We start from the raw sequence: 21,413 nt of genomic DNA, 5'->3' as shown, positions 1-21,413 counted from the left end.
TTCTCATTGGAAACATTGTAATATAATTTGAATTCCATTTTTGATGTTTGTTAAACATACACACACAAATGGTAAATACAAATAGTTAATTTTTACTACTGTGTCTTGTGTTTCTGACTCACTGCATCACTTAACTCTTGGCCCTTTCCAAACCTAGAACCTACTGAATCTAGTCTACTCATTATTCATAGTTATCTTCCATACTCTATTGAACGTGATAGAGTCACTCTGTGGGCTACATAAGCCATGAGTACAGTACACACAGTAACTTAAAAACAGTTTTACCTAATTACATTAAACAAATTATTAATTAATTAATATGATGCATATGACACTTTTTTGTGTTAAAGGGTGTTTCCAATATACACTTGTAAAATGTCATGAAGGTGTTCAAACAGCTTTACATTCATAAGCCAAGTATACAAATAAAAGGTGTAAAAAATATAAAATAGAAACTAATATAGTACTTGTGTTAATGTTTTTTGGACAAACTACAAGCAAGGTGTTTAATAATAATAATAATAATAATAATAATAATAATAATTTGTATCTAGAGCAGAAGTACATGCAGACTTGGCAACACATGTAAAATTTAGACTGCAGGTTGAAGATCCTTTGTTATTATTATTATTATTATTATTATTATTATTATATGAAGCAATGCAAAAAAAAGGAAAACAATTAAGGTTAATAATCCTCAGAACATTATTATGGATTTTGCAGGCACAATAAACACTGCTACTTTTACTTTTGAATCCTGACCCTCTTTGATGGTGAGCAGAGGCGTCTTGAGTCTCATCAGTTGCTAGTAACAGTCAAAGTCTGGTAGACTGAATCTGATTGGTTATTAGTTAAGTTTAGACTCTGGTAGACTGAATCTGATTGGTTATTAGTTAGGTTCAGACCCTGGTAGACTGAATCTGATTGGTTGGTGGCTGGGTTCAGACTCTGGTAGACAGATTCAGATAAAGTGACATTTTCTCTTCCATTAACAGGATGAACATTTTGATTATTTTCATAATCTTCATTTGTCTGAAATGTTAAATAAAATTCATCACAATTAAATTAGAACAATTAAAGTATAGTGTGAAAGTGATATCTGTAGTAAATCATTATTATGTACCTCTCTGGGAGATTGTGTCACTGTTTCAGAGCCTGAAGAAAGATGAAAAGAGATACAGTTAAATTTAAGTAAATACATAGTGCAGACTCCTAGCGTTGGCGCACGCCCATTAAATTCCTATTTACTCATTTACCTGGGGCCACCACTAGATGGTGCATTGTTCACAAGAACACGTTAACACAAGCCAGCAATTTAGCTGCGCTGAGTTTCAATCACATCTGTTTGGGGTAGTTTACAATTTATTTCCCAGTTTAGTTTTTTATCGCTGTTTTAAATATGACTGGCAACACCAGCAGCGGTCAGATGTAACTTTAGAGAACTTAATGGTCTGTTTACCAAGTCTGGAGTTAACATTACAGCTTACTGTCAGTGTCACAAACTCACAATGTCACTCCTCTTTTCCTTAAAAAGTTGCTAAAGCTTCAAAATTACTATTAATGTCGCTATTACAAAAAGCTGCACCTACTCGAAAAAGTTATAAGAAGAGTGTTTTTGCTCTCTGAAAATGCAAATAAGTGTTGACTGGATTTAGATAAATTCAGCATTTATTTATTCTTTGGGTAAGAGGTAATCTGCAGATTATTTCTGTGACTGGAATATAATGTGATGCAGTTCATGAGGGACACAAGCTGAGGATAGATGTACAGGAGCTAGCGAGCTAAACGCCTATAACCGAATTTATATTTTCCCCACTTTGCCCGTGACTTTTCACAGTAGCGCGAGCACTTAGTTAACAAAAGCTGAATAAAAATTGTAAAGTATTTATTGGTTAACGATTGTGTGTGTGTGTGTGTTGGGGGTGGGGGGGGGGGGGGGGGGGGTGGAGGTGTTGTCTTCAGTACTCGGCAAGTTGTAGTTTGGCTTCAGAGGTAAACTAATGCTTATATATGAGTGTTATATCGCTTAACTCATTAGTATGAAAAGCATATTAAATAAATTCTTGGTTAATTTAATGCAGATGGTAATACAGGCAGACAGTGGCTAATGCTAACAAATTTCAATGGAGTTAATTTACATCCCAGAATTCCCAAAACAGTATTTTACATACTTTGTGTTAAATAGGTTTATTAATAGAGACAACTTTGTTCTAAATAGTCAAAGAGTTGGGCTAGATTATTTTTGGTCATAAAACAAATGAAAACAACAGTTAAACACTCGATCACATGTATCTGTGCTGGTTTGTGCTTATGTGACCCATAACATTTTTTTCTCAGTATAAATAAATGTTTTGGGTTTTTAAGAACTTCATTAAAAGAACAAAGATTCACTTGCGAGGAGTGGAAGGTGAGAAAGGTAAGGTGAGAAATCTCAATGGACAATTTTGCTGAACATTCCAAAACAACCATGTCCAATAAAACTATGTAATTTGTTGTGTAATCTGTTTACATCGTTGGCTGATTTTGTGATTGGGATGGGTTACATTAAAATAATTTTATTACTAGTAGTAAGCCAGGCTTTAGTAACCTTGGATGAATCACAATATATGCTCTCTCTCTCTCTCTCTCTCTCTCTCTCACACACACACACACACACACACACACACACACACACACACATATAGCACATAACATTGGTTAAAATCAAATCAAACTAAATATAAGCAGTGAAAAATACAGTAGTATACTGTAGGTGATCATTGTCCTGCGATAACTGGTGCTAACCCTATGGAACTTTTTGTAGCCATGAACAGTGCTCCCAAAGAGAGAGAAAGTCAGTGGATCACATTCCAGAACACCATCATCTGATTCGCGATCATAAAGGCGTGTCTATAAAACGAAGCTGCAGGAAACTTCACAAGGCGCCTCGAAATACGTAAATCCCCAAAACAAGGGTGTAAATTGGTGATCCGGTAAACAAAGCAGACAGTTTTACAGCTTCACCTGGAGTTGGGAGGGAACCACCAACTCACACCTGGACACTTATTGACCTCCAGAGCACATGCCTTTTAATGAACAAAGGCATACACTATTTTAAACATCTTTAAGGTGTGCCAGTAGGGCAAAATGTATTTACATATATTTACTCAGTATCTTTTATTCCTGTGTATATTGTTTGATTATTCTGCATAACTTGTAAAAAGGTGTAATCAGAATTTACAAACCCCTTTTATGAGATAAATGAAGGAATGAGTGAGTAAAAATATGTAATGTTTAATGTCAATCTAAAGCTGACTTTATTCCAAGTATGTTGGTGAACATGGGAAATTGGTAGCATAAACCGAGCTCATGCTAAAATACTTTAGAAAAGGTATTAAAAACTCCAACCGGATGGGTCCCAAGTGACAGCCGAAACACCGGGCTAATTTATGCACAAAGGGGGGACCACATGAGGTGTGGCTAAGCCCCGCAACCACATCCTTTTTGCTCAAAAACTATAAGTTTGAGCCCTTGGCATGACACGGGGCCCTCAGGGGCCCCCACACGAGATTTTGCTGTGTGCTCATATTTTTTGTACTGTATCAATAGCTCTGATTCAGATTTTTCATGTTTGTTGTATAAAGTGGAAATGTTGATGTGGAAATTATCATCACTGTAATATTTTTTATGTACAACATATTATGACTTTTTTATGCCTTAAGCTCTACTTAAAATTAAAAACTGTGGCAATTGCAGATATTTTTTTATTAAATGTCCCTTTGCACCATGTGGCTATCATTTCACGAATGACATTGAAATGTGACTGATTTACATTGGCCGCTGTCAATTTGCCACGGTGGTGAGCACTGCGATATTAGGAATTCTGGTTGACTACCTACTGTACAAGTTATGAAATTAAATATAAATTAAAAATAATTTAGTTTTATAGGTCTTTGTGAAAATGCAAACTTTTTTAGCCTACAATGAAAAGATTTCTTTTAGACTTTACATAAACCAATAAAAATGTTTGTATAGTGTTTTCATAATCCCTCAACCACTGACACTATCCTGGATTTAGGATTTTATTTCCGTAGGTTCTGGAAAAACTCTCTTTAACATGTAAGGATCCACCACCAGAGGTCGCTGTTTTTAGTTTTAGTTTTTTGTTGGCTGACTCAGTTTCCCAGCAGGCATCTCGGTCAGGTGATGCGATTGCACACCTGAACCGAGGTAGCCATTAATCCATCTATAAATAGCTGTTTAGTCTGGAAAACTGAGCATTTTTGGGTTAACCGCTGTCATTTGTGTGGGCATTTTGTTCTGTTCTTTGTTTAGTTTATATTTTGATTCATGTTTTTTTGACTTGGGCTCTCATATTGGCAATGTTTCTCTGTAGATGTTCTGTGTGTGTGTGGAGCTGATTCCGTCATGTTATCTGTGTATGTATGGATTGCGGTTCTTGTCCCCTTGTTTTCATGTGTGTTTAGCTAGATCAGGTAAGTAGTTAGGTGTGTGTTTGGCTAGGAGTGTGTTTAGCTAAAATCTATGTTGAGCTAACTAGCATGCTTCTAGCCATAGCCCCTTTGTGTCTCTAGCTGTTCAGTGTTTCCTGCCTCCCTAGTGTCCCAGTGCCGCCTCGCCTAGCCACTGGGTATCCTCCATCTGTGTTTCTGTGCCCCCAATTCTTAATATTTTGGTTATCTAATTTGACATTAAGTGCTGGTCCTCATTGCACAGGCGCTGGTCAAATCAAACAGCCATAAAGTAAAAAACTGGTTATTTAACTGAAACTAAACATGCATGTGTGTGTCTGCGGTACCTCGAGTCTTCTTCTTTCTCTGTAGCGTGACAGTCAATATAAGAGCAAAGAGAATCAGAACCACAGACACAGTAATGATGAGAATGGATGTTGGAAATCCTGCAAAAAAAACATTATTCTGATCATTTAGATTCTAATTTTAACCAAACAGTTATTCAATTACAGCAAGTGCCCTTTTCTTGTGTTTTTTTTTTATTTTTATTTTATTTTTTTTATATAAAGTGTATGTGCGTGTGGAACCCTGTCTTTGCCCCTCAACAATAAAATGTAACTATTAATTTCAGTTTTGCTAAATAAAAGGATCTGGCTTGCATTAGTCACATGACTGCTATTAACCAATGCTCGCCCTTGAGGAGTATGAGTTCGCAAAGTGCACGCAAATTTTCTGCAAGTTGGTGTCCTTTTATAAACTGCACAAGTAGTGGTGGTCAATAACCGCTAGCTAACTGGGTAAGGGTGTTACAGGGGGTTTGTAGCTCTGTCCACCGTTTTAGTAAGTTACAGGACCTTTCCCTTCTTTTCTGGAGGGCTTTTATTTCACTAAAAACTATCTAATATGGATTACATAATTATGGATTATTATATTTATGATATTCAAAAAAATATATATTAACAGATATTAGGTTTATATTAAAAATTAGATAAAAGGCTGACATTACAGCAGTAAAATGATTGTATCTCTACAGTTTAAACATTTAATAAGCACTGCATGTGCATGTTTGTGTGTTTTATGTGTATGGATTTTTAAAAATTAATACTAATAATGTAACAAATATTCCAGACATGCCTCGTAAGGAGAGGAGGAAGAAACAGCTACAAAAGGAGCTGTGAGGCTGCTAAAGGCAGTGGATCCCTCAACCGTTGGATTACAAAGAGCACAGGTAACATTAACACATGTACCAGTTGTTGCATTGTAGAGGTATTCAAGAAGAAAAACAATAATAAACAGTAAAATAATAACAGTTGCAATATTTTGGTTCTATACCATTTTCTATCATTACTTTATCATGGACTAGGTGCCAAAGTTGTTAAGTGTAGATAATTAAATAATAGATTAATGTGATATTAAATTGTGCGTTGTTCTCAGATAAACAGCAAGTGGAGGGTGATAGTTCAGATGAGGAGATGGAAGGAGGAAGCAAGGCAAAGACTGAGTCACAGGAGAAAGAGACTGGAGTGGGAAAGTCAGAGAATGAGACAGAGCCCAGAGAGGAGGAGAGTGAAGCCAGTGAAGCCATAGAGAAGACATTCTCAAACCTACTTGGACTTGCACACCCAACTGATCCTGCCCATGTCATACAATTCCACATACAGTATGATTAGGCCTTTATTTTACAAGTTAAATTTATTTTCTTTAGTATTTCTCTTTATCCATATTTATTTCTTACGAACATCCAAAGAATGAAGAGGGACGATCGTTTTAAAAGAAGTGGTATGAGAATAATCCATGGCTAGAGTATTCTCCAAGTGTTGATGCTATGTTGTGTTTTAGCTGCCATCTTTTCTTAAATGATGAAAAGTACATAAGTCGCAAAACCTGGAAAATGGAAGGGTTTAGTCGGTGGAGGAGGGCTTTAGAAAGGATTAAAGAGCACAGGTACTCAGAGACTCACATGTGTGGTATGGTGGGGTGGAACTCATTAAAAAAAGTTTTTTAAAGCTTTTGAAGCTTTTGAAGTAGCTGACCAAGTGTCACAACCCACACGGAAAAAACCTATATAAAACATATATGTTTTAATATAGGTTTGATATAGGTTTTTAATATATGTGACATATATAAAATTGGCCGTTTTCCTATATTATATGTACATATATGTACATATATGCGTGCGTGCATATATGCGTGCATATATGTACCTATAGACATATATGTGACATATATAAAATTGGCCGTTTTTCTATATTATATGTACATATATGTACATATATGCGTGCGTGCATATATGTACCTATAGACATATATGTGACATATATAAAATTGGCCGTTTTCCTATATTATATGTACATATATGTACATATATGCGTGCGTGCATATATGTACCTATAGACATATATGTGACATATATAAAATTGGCCGTTTTCCTATATTATATGTACATATATATGTACATATATACGTACATATATACGTGCATATATGTACCTATGTGCATATATATGCACCTATATTTTTACCTAGATATTAGTAAAATTATTAAAATCTATAGCTGTTAGACAACATAAATAAAAGCCCAAAATGTAGAAATTTTATTTTTTTATTTTTTTAAGAACAATCAAATAGCAAAAGAACAAAAATAAGACAAAAAAACTCAACAGGAAGAAAACATATATATATTTTGAGGACCTTCTCAGCTTCGTGAGCTTTGAATTGATAGATGTGCCTGTCTGCCCTCGGGTGGCTGCCGGCCACTTCTTCAATGTAGCATCTAGAAAAGACAAATATAATAAGACAGTATAATAATAATAAATGATTATTTATTAAAACGTTTATAAACATCTGTAAACTCCATAAGGCATTAGCTTAGCCACCGGGAAATATCATGTTTGTGCTACATACAGAAAGGCAGCATGTTAGCATGATTTACCTAAACTATGTAAATGGCATTGAAAGCCAATGTGTCACACAAGCTGACAAGAGCTAGCTGTAGTGAGGAAAATATTTACTATTATTAGTTTAATATTATCAGAATAAGAGTTATATAAGACTTAATAACTTACCCAGTGTGTCCTCCTGGATTCTCTCTTCAAAATGCTCCCCGTTCGTCGTCAGGGCCACACAGTCTTCTTCTGAGGTAAATGTAAACTCCTCCCACTTTCCAGAACATTCTGAAGAGTTTCCTTGTCCGGGGGCGTGGCCTAGTATGTAAATTAGCCGGACTGATTTCCGTGTGATTGGCGTGTGGGCGTGTCCTGCCTCGGGTCATTAGCAGATAATGCGACAGAAATTCTAAAATGTGTTTTTTATTTAGTTAGTTCTTAGTTATTGCCTTGATAATAGAAAATATGAGCGCATCATGTATGACAGTTGCCAAAGTGAGATATGAGCTAAAATGACCAGATCCTGCCATGAGCTATATAGGAGACATATCTTGTATGTACATATAGGGCTTATATGTGGATATAAAGAAGCAATACAGGAGACCTGTATGGCCTGTATATGCACATATATGCACCTCAATTTTGCCTATATGCAGCATATATATTATAATATATATGCATATATACTGCATATAGGCTTCATATATGCGCATATATCCTCATATAGGTCAGGATATATGTGCATATATACTGCATATAGGTGAAGATATATGTGCATATATCCTCATATAGGTGAGGATATATGTGCATATATACTGCATATAGGTGAAGATATATGTGCATATATCCTCATATAGGTGAGGATATATGTGCATATATACTGCATATAGGTGAAGATATATGTGCATATATCCTCATATAGGTGAGGATATATGCGCATATATACTGCATATAGGTGAAGATATATGCGCATATATTCTCATATAGGTGAGGATATATGTGCATATATACTGCATATAGGTTTCATATATGCGCATATATCCTCATATAGGTTCTTTCCATGTGGGAAGCTGCAAAAAAAACAAAAAAAGAGAGAGAAACAAAGAAATTTTGTCTCATTTGATAGATATCACTCTTTACCTAGCAAGACAGGGTATGCCTTTCAGGGGAGATGATGAGACCTTGTCAAGCCAAAATCAAGGAAATTTCTTAAAGTTAGTTGAGTTGTTCAGCAAGTATGACAGAGTAATTAAATTACACCTTGATGCCATAAAAGAGCAACAGGGACCTGGAAAAAGACCTCTCATCTCGCTCCTCTCAAACAGAAGTCAAAACGACATAATCAAAGCCTTGGCCACATCAGTAAGACGTGTCATCCAAGCAGAAATGCAAGAATGTGAAACCTTTTCTATCCGGTTTCTGATAGGATGGATGAAACCACAGATGTGTCGCACACAGAGCAGGTTTCCTTTGTTGTCAGATATGTGCACAACATGGAAATCAAGGAGCGTTTCCTTCAGGTGTGTAATGTGGAGTCAAGAACTAGAGATGAAAAGTTAGTGAAAAGCTAGTGATGGCTCTACTAAAAGAAAATAATCTAAAGATTGACAACATCCGAGGTCAGGGTTATGATGGGGCTGAAAACGTGAACGGGCGCTTTAAGAAACTTCTGTCAAGAATACAAAAAAAAAAAATCAAAAGGCCTTAAATGTCCACTGTCAGGCACACTGCCTTAATCTGGTTTAAGTACAGAGCACAAAGTCAAACGTGTTTTGTCAGCTTTTTCAACCTAATTGAAAAGATTTACACTTTTGTGGCCAATTTATCCAAACGACACTCTGCATTTATTAAAATACAGGAGAAGTTGCACCCCGATCAGCGCCCACTGGAGCTGCAGAAGCTGTCAGACAATAGGTGGGCCTGCAGAGAAGCTGCCCTCAAGACAATGAGGAAGATCCTCCCAACTGTCATGCAGTTTTTGGAGGAAATACTACAGCAAGATCCTTCAGACTCTTCAGCAGGTGATGCAATGATCCTTCTCAAAAGCATAATTTTAAATTATCCTGTGTCTGGAGATCATCTGTCCCATCTTCCAAGTGACTGCTACTGCATCTGATGCATTGCAGAAGAAAGACATTGACCTGGCTGCAGCAAGATTGTTGATGGTGTTTTGCAGAGCCTGGACCACAGCAGAACAGAGGAAGAGTTTGAGAAAATTTATGAACAGGCTAGAGAAAAGGCTGCATCAGTGGCCCTGGACCCAACCATCTGAGGTCCCTCGACAAACTCGGAGGAGGAAAGAGCCAGCAAAGTCTAAGTTTGGTACCAGAACAGCTACTGCTGATGACCATGCTTTCACAACTTCCCAAGAATACTACCGTGTTACCGTGTTAATGTTTTTGTTGACACAATGACACAGGAGCTTCTGAGACGCTTTAAAAGAGAAGATAAATCCACCTTGGAAATCTTGAATGCCTTACATACCCTGACAGCCCCAGAGACGGAAAATAATCTTAAAAGAGGCCCACCAAGCTGTAAAGAAACTCTGCGAGTTTTATGACATTAAGGAGGAAGACAAATTACAGACAAACTTTAAGGTCTTTCATGCTTCATACTCATGGCCCCACCAGTCAGTGTGGCATCCATTCTGTCAGTGGTCAAAGAAAACAATGCACATCAGCAGCTCAGTCATGTTGGGGAAGATCAGAAGACATATGGAACACTTCCAGTGTCCACAGCAACTGTGAACTGAGCATTCTTTCTCAAAACTAAAACTAGTTAAAAACAAACTTCGCACCCTTTGCTCAGAGGAGAGGTTGTCAGACCTTCTTTTTTGGCAGTTGAGAAGGATGTTCTAGTCAACCACAGTAATGTCACTGACATTTTTCGGGACATTTCAGCAAACAGAAAGTTACTGTTATAATTTGAGACAGGACATGAAAAGCATCTTATTTCTTCCTGCTCTTTCCAAAACATACCCTGTGTTGTTTTTGTTTTCTGATTAATAAAATGTTTATCCTCCTTTTGGTTTATCTTTTTACTGTTGTATTTTAATATTTTAATAAAGGAAAGAAAGAAAGAAAGAAAGAAATAAGATTTTACAGTTCTACAATCTAATCCCTCCCGTTTAAAGTTGATGATGTGATGTTCTGTGCTCTGTGATGTTTAGAAGGTGCTAAAAGGACACACACACACACACACATTGTCTGTATAGATTTTTTTAAATACATTCTCACCCTACCATGACCACTGCTGTCTTTTGTACTACTAATCCTGGTTTCAGTTTATTTTCCAGTGTTTTTTTTAATCTGTTGCCTTATGGTTCCAAGCATTGTCACCAATCTTTTTACTTTTTTTTTTTATCTTAAAGCACTGCTTTAATCAGCTAACTAGGCACATTTTAATGTCTACAGTCTCAGAACAACACAGCCCTGCCCTCCAGCACTATCAGCAGCAGGAGCAGCAGTAATCCCTCAACAGCAACATTGTACACCATCAGGTAAAACATAGACTACATGTGCTTTGCATTGTCCCCACCTGATGACAGTCATACAGTATGATGCAATTCCATATTAGATTCGTCATGAACGTGAGTTGTTGTTTTTATTCATCTTGTTCTATCTTTTTTTAACTTTGAGCACCCACCCCATTAAACGTCTCTGCACGGCCCTGATAAATACCACACATGTGGAAGTACAATAATACAATAATAGGTAGGAATGTCACTGGGGCAGCAGTTTTAAATTTCAGAAGCCACTCGGGTTGTTATAGTGATTTTACTTCCTCAAGCAGACTGAACACCAGGCCAGAAATCCTGAGCAACACCCACAATATAGCTGTGGGAAAATATATACTTTATCTTTATTTTTATTTTAGTTTTTTTTTTTTTTTAAGTAAGCTTGTAGCCGATGCTTAAATCATTTACATCTCCCAGATGTGGCTATTTTCCCTGTCACTGTTTAATCTGTGTATTGTTACTTTCATTTATTTATATAAGAAAAGGCTCAAAAACACATGATATTCTACAAACCCTGAGATGAGGAGGTGGAGTTTGGTTGGATAATATTATTTAGTGGATTAGCTGAAATAAAAATCAGACATGATGAGTGATGTGAGAGAAAAGTGATGAAGAGGACAAGAAGAAGTTTATACCTGTTGTTGAGGGTGTGTTCTCAGCATGTACTGATGGACTCATGGAATGTGTTAAAGTAAAGTGTGTGATGTGTGTGATGTATGTGTCATCTGTGGTATATGTGGAGTGTGTGGAGTGTATGTCAGTACTGATGGAAGGAAAATCTGAAAGATAAAATAAATAGTCTATTTTTAAATTCCAGACTCACATGATCTAGATTTAAAATCAATAATCCTCATTTATCCCCGAGTTCACAAACTTGATAAATAATTTCTGTTCTACATTGTCCACGGTGCTTAAACACTTACGGGTCTGCGGCACTGTCAGGGGGACAAATAAAAAAAGAATTTTCCAGTAAACATGGAAAGAACTAAACATTCTCAGTCCTTTTTGATCATATATTAAGTGTAATACATCATGTGACTCTGTAAAGGCTCTACGTTTATTTCTGTACACTCACAATATCCACAAAACACTGTGCTTTCGTAAAATAAAGAAAATAAACAGGGTTCGCTTTCAGCCGTCTCAGTCTCCGTCACTATCTTTCTGTAACACGTCACTAAAATAAACTGAAACCCAGAGAATACTGCAGACACACAGACATGAGAAATATAACTATAGAAAGATTAAATGAAGCAACTTAAATAAAAAACAAATATTCATAATAAACTTAAATCAAAAATAAATATTCTAAGTTTATGTAATCTGTATGAATCCTAGGAGAAGCAGATCCGTCTTCTCTTTCTGTATTTACTTCTTTCTGTCTCACTTTATTATCTAATAATGACCTGAGACAGGACACGCCCATATTGTACTCACAGGGTAATCTACTCACAAGGCCACGCCCCCAACACACACACACACAGACCCAGTGAGTTTCCTGTGTGTGTGTAAAATGGCATGTGCCAGAAAGTTATTAAGTCTTATATAATCCTCCTTCTAATCATATTAAACTATTATTTTATTTTTCTTCCTTTTTTTCACCAGCTTTTACTGGTTGATGTGAAATATTCTCTTTTAATGTCACTTATATATTTTAGGTTAGCATGTAGCTAACACTGCTAATCCTGCTAACATACTGCCTTATGTAGCTTAGCACAAACACTTTAGATCCCTGTGGCTAAGCTAATGCCTTATGTAGCTAACAGATGTTGGTGAATATCAGCTGTGTAGATTTTCAGATGTAAATGTAAATCGTAATGCAAACAGTATAAGTCGTTGTATGACATTACAAAAGCTCAATGACAATATGTTCATGATTAATAAATTAATGTAGGATTATTTTACTCTCCTCTGTGTAACACTCACCTGTTTTAACCAGCAGTAGAATCTCTGTGAATTTATCACGCCCTGTCTGATCTATCCCACACCAGTAAGTTCCTTCATCCTCTGGTCTCAGATCAGTGATGTTGACGGTGAAGACTTTGGCTGTTGTGTCGTCATACAGAGAGAATCTGGAGTCTTTAGCAGAAGATCCAGACTGAACAGGAACGTCTCTATACCCAACATAGGGACATTTACCTTTGCAGAGATACTTGTTGTTCTTTTCATATCCAGATGTGTAGGGACATTTAATCTGAACTGATCGTCCTCTGTATCCAGTTACTGTAGTTACAGCATCAGTACCAACTGGAGAATAATATACAGTGGAATGAAATATGATCCAGGACCATGGTGTAACATATAAGACCAAAATGAAGCTCAGTATCCAGGAATATTAAAGTGTAAACATTGTGACACGTGTAAGAGAAGAGACAGGTACAACAGATACACATACAGTAGGAGAAACCAATACAGGGATTTTAAATAACAAACACTCAGAGACTAATAATCTAAATCCTACACGTCCTACAACAGGACTATCTGCTCTCGGCTAGACTCGATGGAAAACACTAAACTCACATTCTGTGTTGAACAACAGGAAGAAGAGAGATGAGACTGCAGGCCGACTGCACTGATAAAGCATTAGTCCTGATCTTTAAACACATAACCTGTAGTTAAGGACTGTTGTTCAGCTCGTATACAGATACACAAACTCTTCAAAGTCAATTTTACACTGAAAATAAGTAGAGATAATGTTCCCATGTGTAGGTGACTTGAACATGTAGGTTTCCTCATGCAGTAAGTGAAGTGGAAGCTCCTCTGTGTGCTTCTGAAGATAACCAGGAGCTCTCAGCACCCCTGAGAACTTCACTACTTTAAACACTGGAACCTCTCTATAAAAGTTCTGTGCTAAATGTCCATCAGTGCAAAGCTTTAATGTGACACTGATACTGAACACTGAGACTGATGAGGATTTGGAAGTGTTTGTACTTACCTAGAATCAGGCAGAAGGTGAAGATGAGGACCATCTCCATTCTACATCCAGACTCACAAACTCCTCAGATAATAATAATAATTTAAAATGTATAATTATCGTACACACACTCACTGTCTCTGTCTCTGTGACTCTACAGTGTGTCTGTGTGATATTAGTAGAAAGTGCCTCATCCACTTCCACATTTGAGCCAGCGACAGAAAACCACTCAGGAAATGTGCATGTGTGTGTGCGCGTGTGCATGTGTGTGTATGTGCGCATTTGTGTGTGTGTGTGTGTGTGTGTGTGCTCAGCTACTCTAGGATTAAGTGTAGTGTTAGTGAGATAAATTGTTTCACCATCCACTTTACATGATCTGCTTCCTGTCACTCATTACTGTCACTAGTGATGTGTCCGTCGTGAATGTTACGGCTCTTTAAAGTGATCCTGACTGGATGATGCTTTGTTTCTTTTTTCTCTTCGTTATTCTATCAAAGCAACATGTAGGAAGCAGAGCAGGAGGTGACGGGCGGGGTTACAGACACAGCACACAGGGAGATGGAGTAACAGTAGGAGAAAGACAAGAAAACAGGTGATACACAGACGAGACGCTGGAAAAAGTTGGAAAATGAGTGACAATATGAAGTTAGAGTTTAGAGTGTGTGAGTTTAAAATTTATTATTGAGCAGGATTTAAATAAAATTCGTACACATAGGTTTAATGTAATAGTAATAGTAATTAATTTTACACATAATTGAACATTATTTTTTAATAATAAATTAATTTAAGCAAGACGTTTTAAATATTTTTTTTCATAAGCCGAGCCAGCTATTCCTCCTGTCACTATCATGACTCCTGTACAGCTGTCCCAGGTCTGACCCTGGACCGGACTCGAGGATCAGGGCAGTGTGTGTGTGTGTGTGTGTGTGTGTGTGTGTGGACAGAAAAGAGGAAATTAAAACACTAGGAAGGTACTGTAACATTAGTTACATTGTGAGAAAGAGTGAGCTGTTGTGTAAGAGAAGGGGCAGAGTCTGTTTGTAAGGAACACGTGCGGCTCCAAACTTCTATGTGCTTTGAACCCTGCTGCAGTTTACGTGCTTGAGGACTTCCTGATGTTACAGGAATCTGCTGGATGGTTGTACACATGGTTATACAGCCTCAGGATTTGTTTCTCCATCAAGACATATGGTCACTGAAGGTGGTGAGAACTTCAGAAGACTGTAAGCACTACCAGAGCATTGGAACAAGGGTTGAAATGAGCTCCGACATGCGCGCCAACGTTATGGTACCAAAGACTGGTTAGGAAAAAAAAACCTGGGTATTGGTTAAAACGTTGTTTTGTTATTCTTCTTTTATTTGTTAGTGAGTTCAAATCTATAAGGGAGAATTACATGTGTGGACCACTCTGTTAAAATTGAAGGACTACAGAGGTTAAATTTTATGACATGGGAGTTTGTGCTCGCATTAACAACATAACTATATATTAAGCTAACTGGTGCTACAAGCCGGAGACAGTTATTCAGCAGTTATATGTGTTGTAGACACATCTTAAATTAAATAATCTGGTAGACCATCACCAAATCTCCTCCCATGCAAAGTTCTTTTAGTACTGGTATGAGTGAAGTCATAACATTTTAAACCCAGAGAACTGTGAGGGTGGGCTACATTAGGAATGCCCAATAGTATAACCTGCTTGTTTTTGGACTGTGGGAGGCAACTAAAGTACTCGTAGGAAGCCTAGCAAGCACGGGGAGAACCTGCAAAGTCCATGCACAGAGGAGCAGGAATCATACCTGGACCCTGGAGATGCAAGGTCTTATATTTGCACATCATCAAAAAAAAAATTATATTCCACAAATATAACCGAGTAAATACAAAATCCAGTTTTCAAAATGATGATTTAATAGTAAAGAAAAAAAAACTTTCCAATTTTCGATGATTTGAATAATTTAAGTGTTATGATGATTACACATAAATATGTAAAAAAGAGGAAGAATAATTGTTAGCAGTAAAGTGCACACAGCTAATTAAGATTCTTGTTTTTTTGTGTGTTCATTTGTAGTAACCTTGTTTATTTTGTCCTGTTCAGTGATATTTAATATAAAACATAACTGATATACTGTAGATATTTCATGGGCTATTTTGTTTAAGAGTTTACAAGGGCACGTTAGTGTTGTTGCCATGGAAACTTCAGCAGAGAATCGTGGTGGGATGTGGTTTGGCAGTAGCGGGGACAGTGTGTGGTTCTGTCTCTGTGACTGTACAGTGTTTGTTTATGTGGTCTCAGCAGAAAGTATCATCCACTTCCACTTTTGAGCCAGTGACAGAAAACCACTCAGTGGTGACGTGTCGAGCTCAGCTGCTGTAAAAACACTTAAAAAATGAATTCTGATGCTTATTGTGAAAGGTTGTCAGGAATAACCCATGGAGGGCTCTTTGAGACCAGGGACTCTAGATTTGAGCCAATGGAGTTTTTACTCTTATTTTGTTACTCCCAGGGTGCACCTCTGTCACATGTTGTGAATGTCATCATCTGCAGCTTGTTTACTTTTGAGTTTATTATAGTCCTTGGATTCACCAGCGAGTTGTCTCGCATCTGTTTTATAATTGTTTCTGAGCTGGACTAATTTCATTGTTTTTATACTCTTGTATGTCCTTTTCTATTGAGGATCTGAGAGAGAGAAGACGGGTGTCTCATCACAGACATTCATTTATCCACACTGATATTCAGAGGTGGAAAGTAACGAATTACATTTATTCGCGTTACTGTAATTGAGTAGTTTTTTGTGTGTATTTCTACTTTTTAAAGTAGTTTTTAAAATCTGTAATTTTGCTTTTAATTTACTATGTTTTGTTTAAAGTATTGTAATTCACTACATTTTAAATCATATTCGCTACTGAGTAAAACAAATGAATGAAAATGCTAAAATAATAAAAATATTGTGCTTTGTATAAATGCTCCGTTGCGCTCGCATGTGTGTATCATGTCCTGGTCGTGCGCCGCTCCAGACCCACTCCAGGTTTTCTGGCTGTCCCCACATCAGCATCTACCTGACCTTCCACATGGTCGCTTTCGCCCTGAAAGTGACGTCATCGACTAGCGCGACCACATAGAAACCGGAGAGAGACGCGGGAAAGAGGAAAGAGTTTGAGATTTTGGCGGTTTGATATTTGGTTGTGTATTCTGGTTTTGACTTTTTGCCTTCCATTGACTTTGATTATTGCTTTGTCCCTTTGGTTTGGTTGGTCTTTGTGTATATTTGTAGATAATTTCACTGTATTTTTGTGAACTCACTAGTAGTAGGGGTGTGGCTGACATTTATTTTGGGAAGAGGGAATTTATTCACTGTTTTTGGTTTAGGGAGTCCAGGGGTCCGTTCTTCGTACGTCGCTTGACACATCCGAGATGAGTTGACACATCTAAGATAAGATGATCGTGCTAATTGTGATCTGGCTAAGTTGGTTCTTTGAGCACACCTGTTGTTGAGGATTAGTATAGCTGGATTGAGTTGTCTAATACCTCATTTCCACTACACTGGTGCTGGTGCCAGGTGCCGAGAACCGGCCCGCATTTACACTAGACAGGAGCTCAGCGGGAGCTGCATGATAATACGTCACAGGCCACGCCCACTAAACAGAAACGACCATGGCCGAAGTCAGTTTACAGGTTATTCTCCAAACTAGTATGAAAATGTATTTCAGTATCCAAAAGCAGCTTATTCGTCATGTTATAACCGCTGAAAATCTTTTTTCATTTTTTTTAGCTCATACACTATTTGGTCGGTTGTTCGTGTGAAGGCTGCGACTATTAGTTCTTCTCTTATTTCTTCTCTTTGGGTCTCTGCCATTTTTTTAACACTCCCTATAACTCCGCCCACTGCACAGGTTCTCGCAACTAGACCAGCAGAGTTTAGGGACCGGTTCGGTGCTTATTTTAGGGCACCGGCACCAATTTTTTTCCTGTGGAAAAGCGCGGCACTGGTTCCAAAATTGGGAACGGGCATGGAACCGGCACGGGAACCAGAGCAGTGCAAAAGGGGTATAAGATTATTGCGCGTTCGTGCATTGGTTTAAAAGGCGATATCCATCGACAGTAGAAACACTAGATAGATAGATAGATAGATAGATAGATAGATAGATAGATAGATAGATAGATAGATAGATAGATATTTTTCTTTTCCCACGTGAGTCAGTTCACGTCAGTCGTGCTCTTTAACCAATCAGATGTGACCTCTCCATTTTAACTAATCATAACCCGCCAGGAGCGCAGCCTAAATTCTGTTTACATGAAATAAACCTGCAACCAAGCAGGTTCAAGCTTACAGACATGTTGCTATGGCAACAAATGCGAAAAGCGCATTAAAGAACAAAACAATCCAAGATCAGGACAAATCCACAACAATCAAATCCAGCTAACTAGCGATGTACGAAGAACTACCCCGGGAAGGTACCTGTATTTATGTTTGTATTTATTTATTTATTTATTTTTTGCAGGTAATCTAGCTACTAAATATAAATACCATTTTGTTTATTTTGGCCTGGGTCCACCCTGAATCTGATTCTCCTCCTGTTGTGTGTGTGTGTCATTATTTCATCAGTTAATGATTGGATCTAGTTCTTTCTGCCATATACCACCATTTCCATACAGTTTAAAATAGAACCCTGAACCATTCTTTTGCTGTATGGCCCAACCCTAGACTGGGACGTAACACCATATTTAAGTGACCACTTTGATTTTTAAGCACAAAAAAGACAACAGCATTATTATGCAAAGGTGTTCTTTCAGGTAAAAACAACTAGTTTAAGATTTATATCTGCTCATCTTTTTTGAACTATGCTAAAATGCCTCATCCCACCCCCACTGTTAAAAAAAGGAACTCTGTAACTTTTACTCTGAATTTTTTTTTTTTTTTATGAGCTACTTTTTACTTTTACTTGAGTAGATTTTTATAATGGTAACTTTACTTGTACTTCAGTAAAATTTCACTAAAGTAACAGTACTTGTACTTGAGTACAAAATTGTATTACTCTTTCCACCTCTGCTGATATTTTGGAAACAATGTTGCGCTTGTCACAGTCACTCAGATTATTTCACATACTTATTTTTTTTCTGCTTCTAGGTGCTATTGTAACCAGATGTTTAATGTTACTCATTTCTCTTATCAGTCATTTTATCAAACACAAATGTAGAGAGACTCAGAAAGCCTGTTTTCGTCATCTAATAATAAGATTAGACCAAATACAAAGCCAGCACCTCTGATCTCTTCAATATTAAATATCTCACATCTATAGCACTTATTGGTAATAACACTATCACTGTTCAAAAGTTTGATATAATGTGTTTAACATAAACATGGATTAAACCAAACATGTAGCATTTAAATTAACAAGTCCTTCTGGACTACATACAGCTACATACACCAGTCTCATCTAACTGGTAGAGGAGAAGGTATCAGTTATTTATAATGATAATCTGACCATTGTGCAAATACACCAACATAAAATGAATGTATTTGAAGTTCTATATAGTAATTGTAGTCACAAATAATAAGTCTGATTAATTGATTACACTTACAGTATTATTTACACACCCCCAGGGCCAGGCTCGAAATTTCAGTGTGAATCACATACATATTCATACACACATGATAAGAAGTGAAATGCTTATATGACTCCTCATGACCTCAAGATTTTAAAAGAATGTTCCAGTGCAAAATAAGAGTATGAGAAGTTTGAGAGTTTACAAATCAGAAATACAAGAGAATATGAAAACTTTAAAATTTACATAATGTACAAGCAATGAGATAATTAATAAATAATAATAAATAATAGAATACACAAATAAACAATATCTAATAAAATATAGTTAAAATACTATACCATGTCCAGTTATTGGCAAGATAATGTGCGTAATGTGCAGAATAGTGTACAAGGTTGCAGTTCAAGTCCTAATGGTGTTGTGATTGAGGCCTGTATCGCCTGCGGGAAGAAGCTCCTCCTCAGTCTCTTAGTGTTGGTCTTCAGGGAGAGGAAGCGTTTTCCTGACTGCAACAGAGAGAACAGTCCATGATTGGGATGGCTGAGGTCTTTCACTATCTTCCTGGCCTTGGTGCAGCACTGCTTGTTGTAAATCAATTGAAGGTCGAGAAGCTCTTATTTTATGAGCTACCTTATATTATAAAAGCTCAGTGTCAGTCTCAGTGTTTAGGTCTAGACTGAAAATGTATTTATTTTGCCAAGCTTACTGTCAATAAATTTGTCATAGGTAAAGGTACAGATGTAAGGGACTCATGGACCTCGAGTTTGTCATTCATAGTAATAAATCTTTCTGGATATGACCAGAGCATTAGACGATGGAAGGAATCAGGAAATTCAAGAGGAGAAGATTTTTTTTTTTAAGTTTGTTTTGCAGACATCAATTAGCATGGGCAATGTAACCCAAGCATATATTACAAAACAACAATTACTGAGATGTCAATACTGAGATGTCAATATATGAACCCAAGGCCAAGAAAGTAAAAACAAGAGAAGGAAAACACAGCCAAGACAATGAACATCATGTAAAGGATAAGTAAACGAGGGAACTTAGAAAACTCACACTAACATGAATTACATCTTAATGATTGTACCGTATTGATATTAAATATTACAGTACTACAGTTTTTACCCTTAAGTTTTATGGTGAACTTAGGGTGAATATGTTTGGATGCTGACTTGCCAGTGATCCAGATATCTTCTGCCTTCCAGACTGGGCCTTGCTGGTTCTTGCTGTTGTCATTTTGTCTCCTTGCCACCGTCGCCCTCAGCTTGCTCATCAGAGACAATCTGATAATTATAATTTACTTGTGTGTGCTGAACAGGACAGTAAAGATATCCTAAACATGGAGTACTGTACATGTTACATGTTCATGCTAAGTCATGATGATTAAAGACAGAGCAGTTATTGCTTTCAGCAGCTGAGTCTATTATCTCGTGTTCAGTATTATCTATTATTGTACTTCTTTACAGTGTGGATGGAGAGTGTACTGTACTATACCATGGGGAGAGGGAGCGATGGTCTGGTAGGTAACTTCATTTAGGGGGGTAGCTGAAAATGTGAGAGAGTCTAACATACCATGATAGAAATGTAATAAAGAGGAAAGAGGTCAGGCATAAAGTTCATACAGTATCTGTTGTAGGATGTGTGATTTGTGTAGACTGAGAGATGATACTGATAACAGGAGCATCTTAGAAACAAGTAATATAAACAGGATCAAACTACAATCCAGGTTCTCATTTCGTCACAGTGGAATTAAACCGTGTTAATGGTTTTAATGTCATAGTTGATCAGTGTATAAATGTAATTGAACAGAAAATACAGAGAGGAATTAGACAGATACAGGTTAGTGATCTAGGACTGGACAATCTCTCACTAGCTTTATGCATTTTTATTATACCAAAGTTATTGTTTCAGCAACTGAGTCTGTTCAGAATAATCTATTTTTAAAATTCTTTACAGTGAAGTAACTGAAAAACTAACTTGAATGATTTGACAGAAAAAAGTTTTAGGCATCAAGGTCATACCTGTTGTTGGATGTGTGCTCTCAGCATGAGCTGATGATGTCATGATATGTGTTGAAGCAGAGTGTGTGGTGTGTGTGGACTGA

At 37.0% G+C, this 21,413-nt stretch overlaps 2 protein-coding genes across 2 annotated transcripts in view; both read right to left on the bottom strand.

Annotated features, from left to right (window-relative positions):
• Window positions 1-21,413, bottom strand: part of LOC128506971 (CMRF35-like molecule 6) — a 72,417-nt gene that overhangs the window by 18,862 nt on the left and 32,142 nt on the right. The window lies entirely within an intron of this gene.
• On the bottom strand, window positions 379-13,825 carry LOC128506574 (CMRF35-like molecule 9). Its single transcript, XM_053477098.1, has 6 exons — window positions 13,786-13,825; window positions 12,777-13,097; window positions 11,489-11,578; window positions 4,799-4,897; window positions 1,124-1,155; window positions 379-1,032 (listed from the first exon to the last, which is right to left on the bottom strand). Exons 1-6 carry the CDS (start codon window positions 13,823-13,825, stop codon window positions 799-801), a joined length of 816 nt encoding a protein of 271 aa, XP_053333073.1. The 3' UTR covers window positions 379-798.

The sequence above is a fragment of the Clarias gariepinus genome, chromosome 18 (genome assembly GCF_024256425.1).
Source record: "Clarias gariepinus isolate MV-2021 ecotype Netherlands chromosome 18, CGAR_prim_01v2, whole genome shotgun sequence".
NCBI classification, from domain to species: domain Eukaryota; kingdom Metazoa; phylum Chordata; class Actinopteri; order Siluriformes; family Clariidae; genus Clarias; species Clarias gariepinus.
Note: the sequence above shows the minus strand (reverse complement) of the source record. Positions and strands in the feature narration are given on the sequence as shown.

Bases quoted from the DNA above. Each gene is read 5' to 3' on its own strand.
- LOC128506574 (XM_053477098.1), bottom strand. From the start codon at position 13,825: ATGGAGATGGTCCTCATCTTCACCTTCTGCCTGATTCTAG. The intron at 4,898-11,488 runs GTATAAACTTCT...TTTTTTTTGCAG, and splicing joins GAACACACCCTCAACAACAG to GATTTCCAACATCCATTCTC. The intron at 1,033-1,123 runs GTACATAATAAT...TTAACATTTCAG, and splicing joins TGACACAATCTCCCAGAGAG to ACAAATGAAGATTATGAAAA.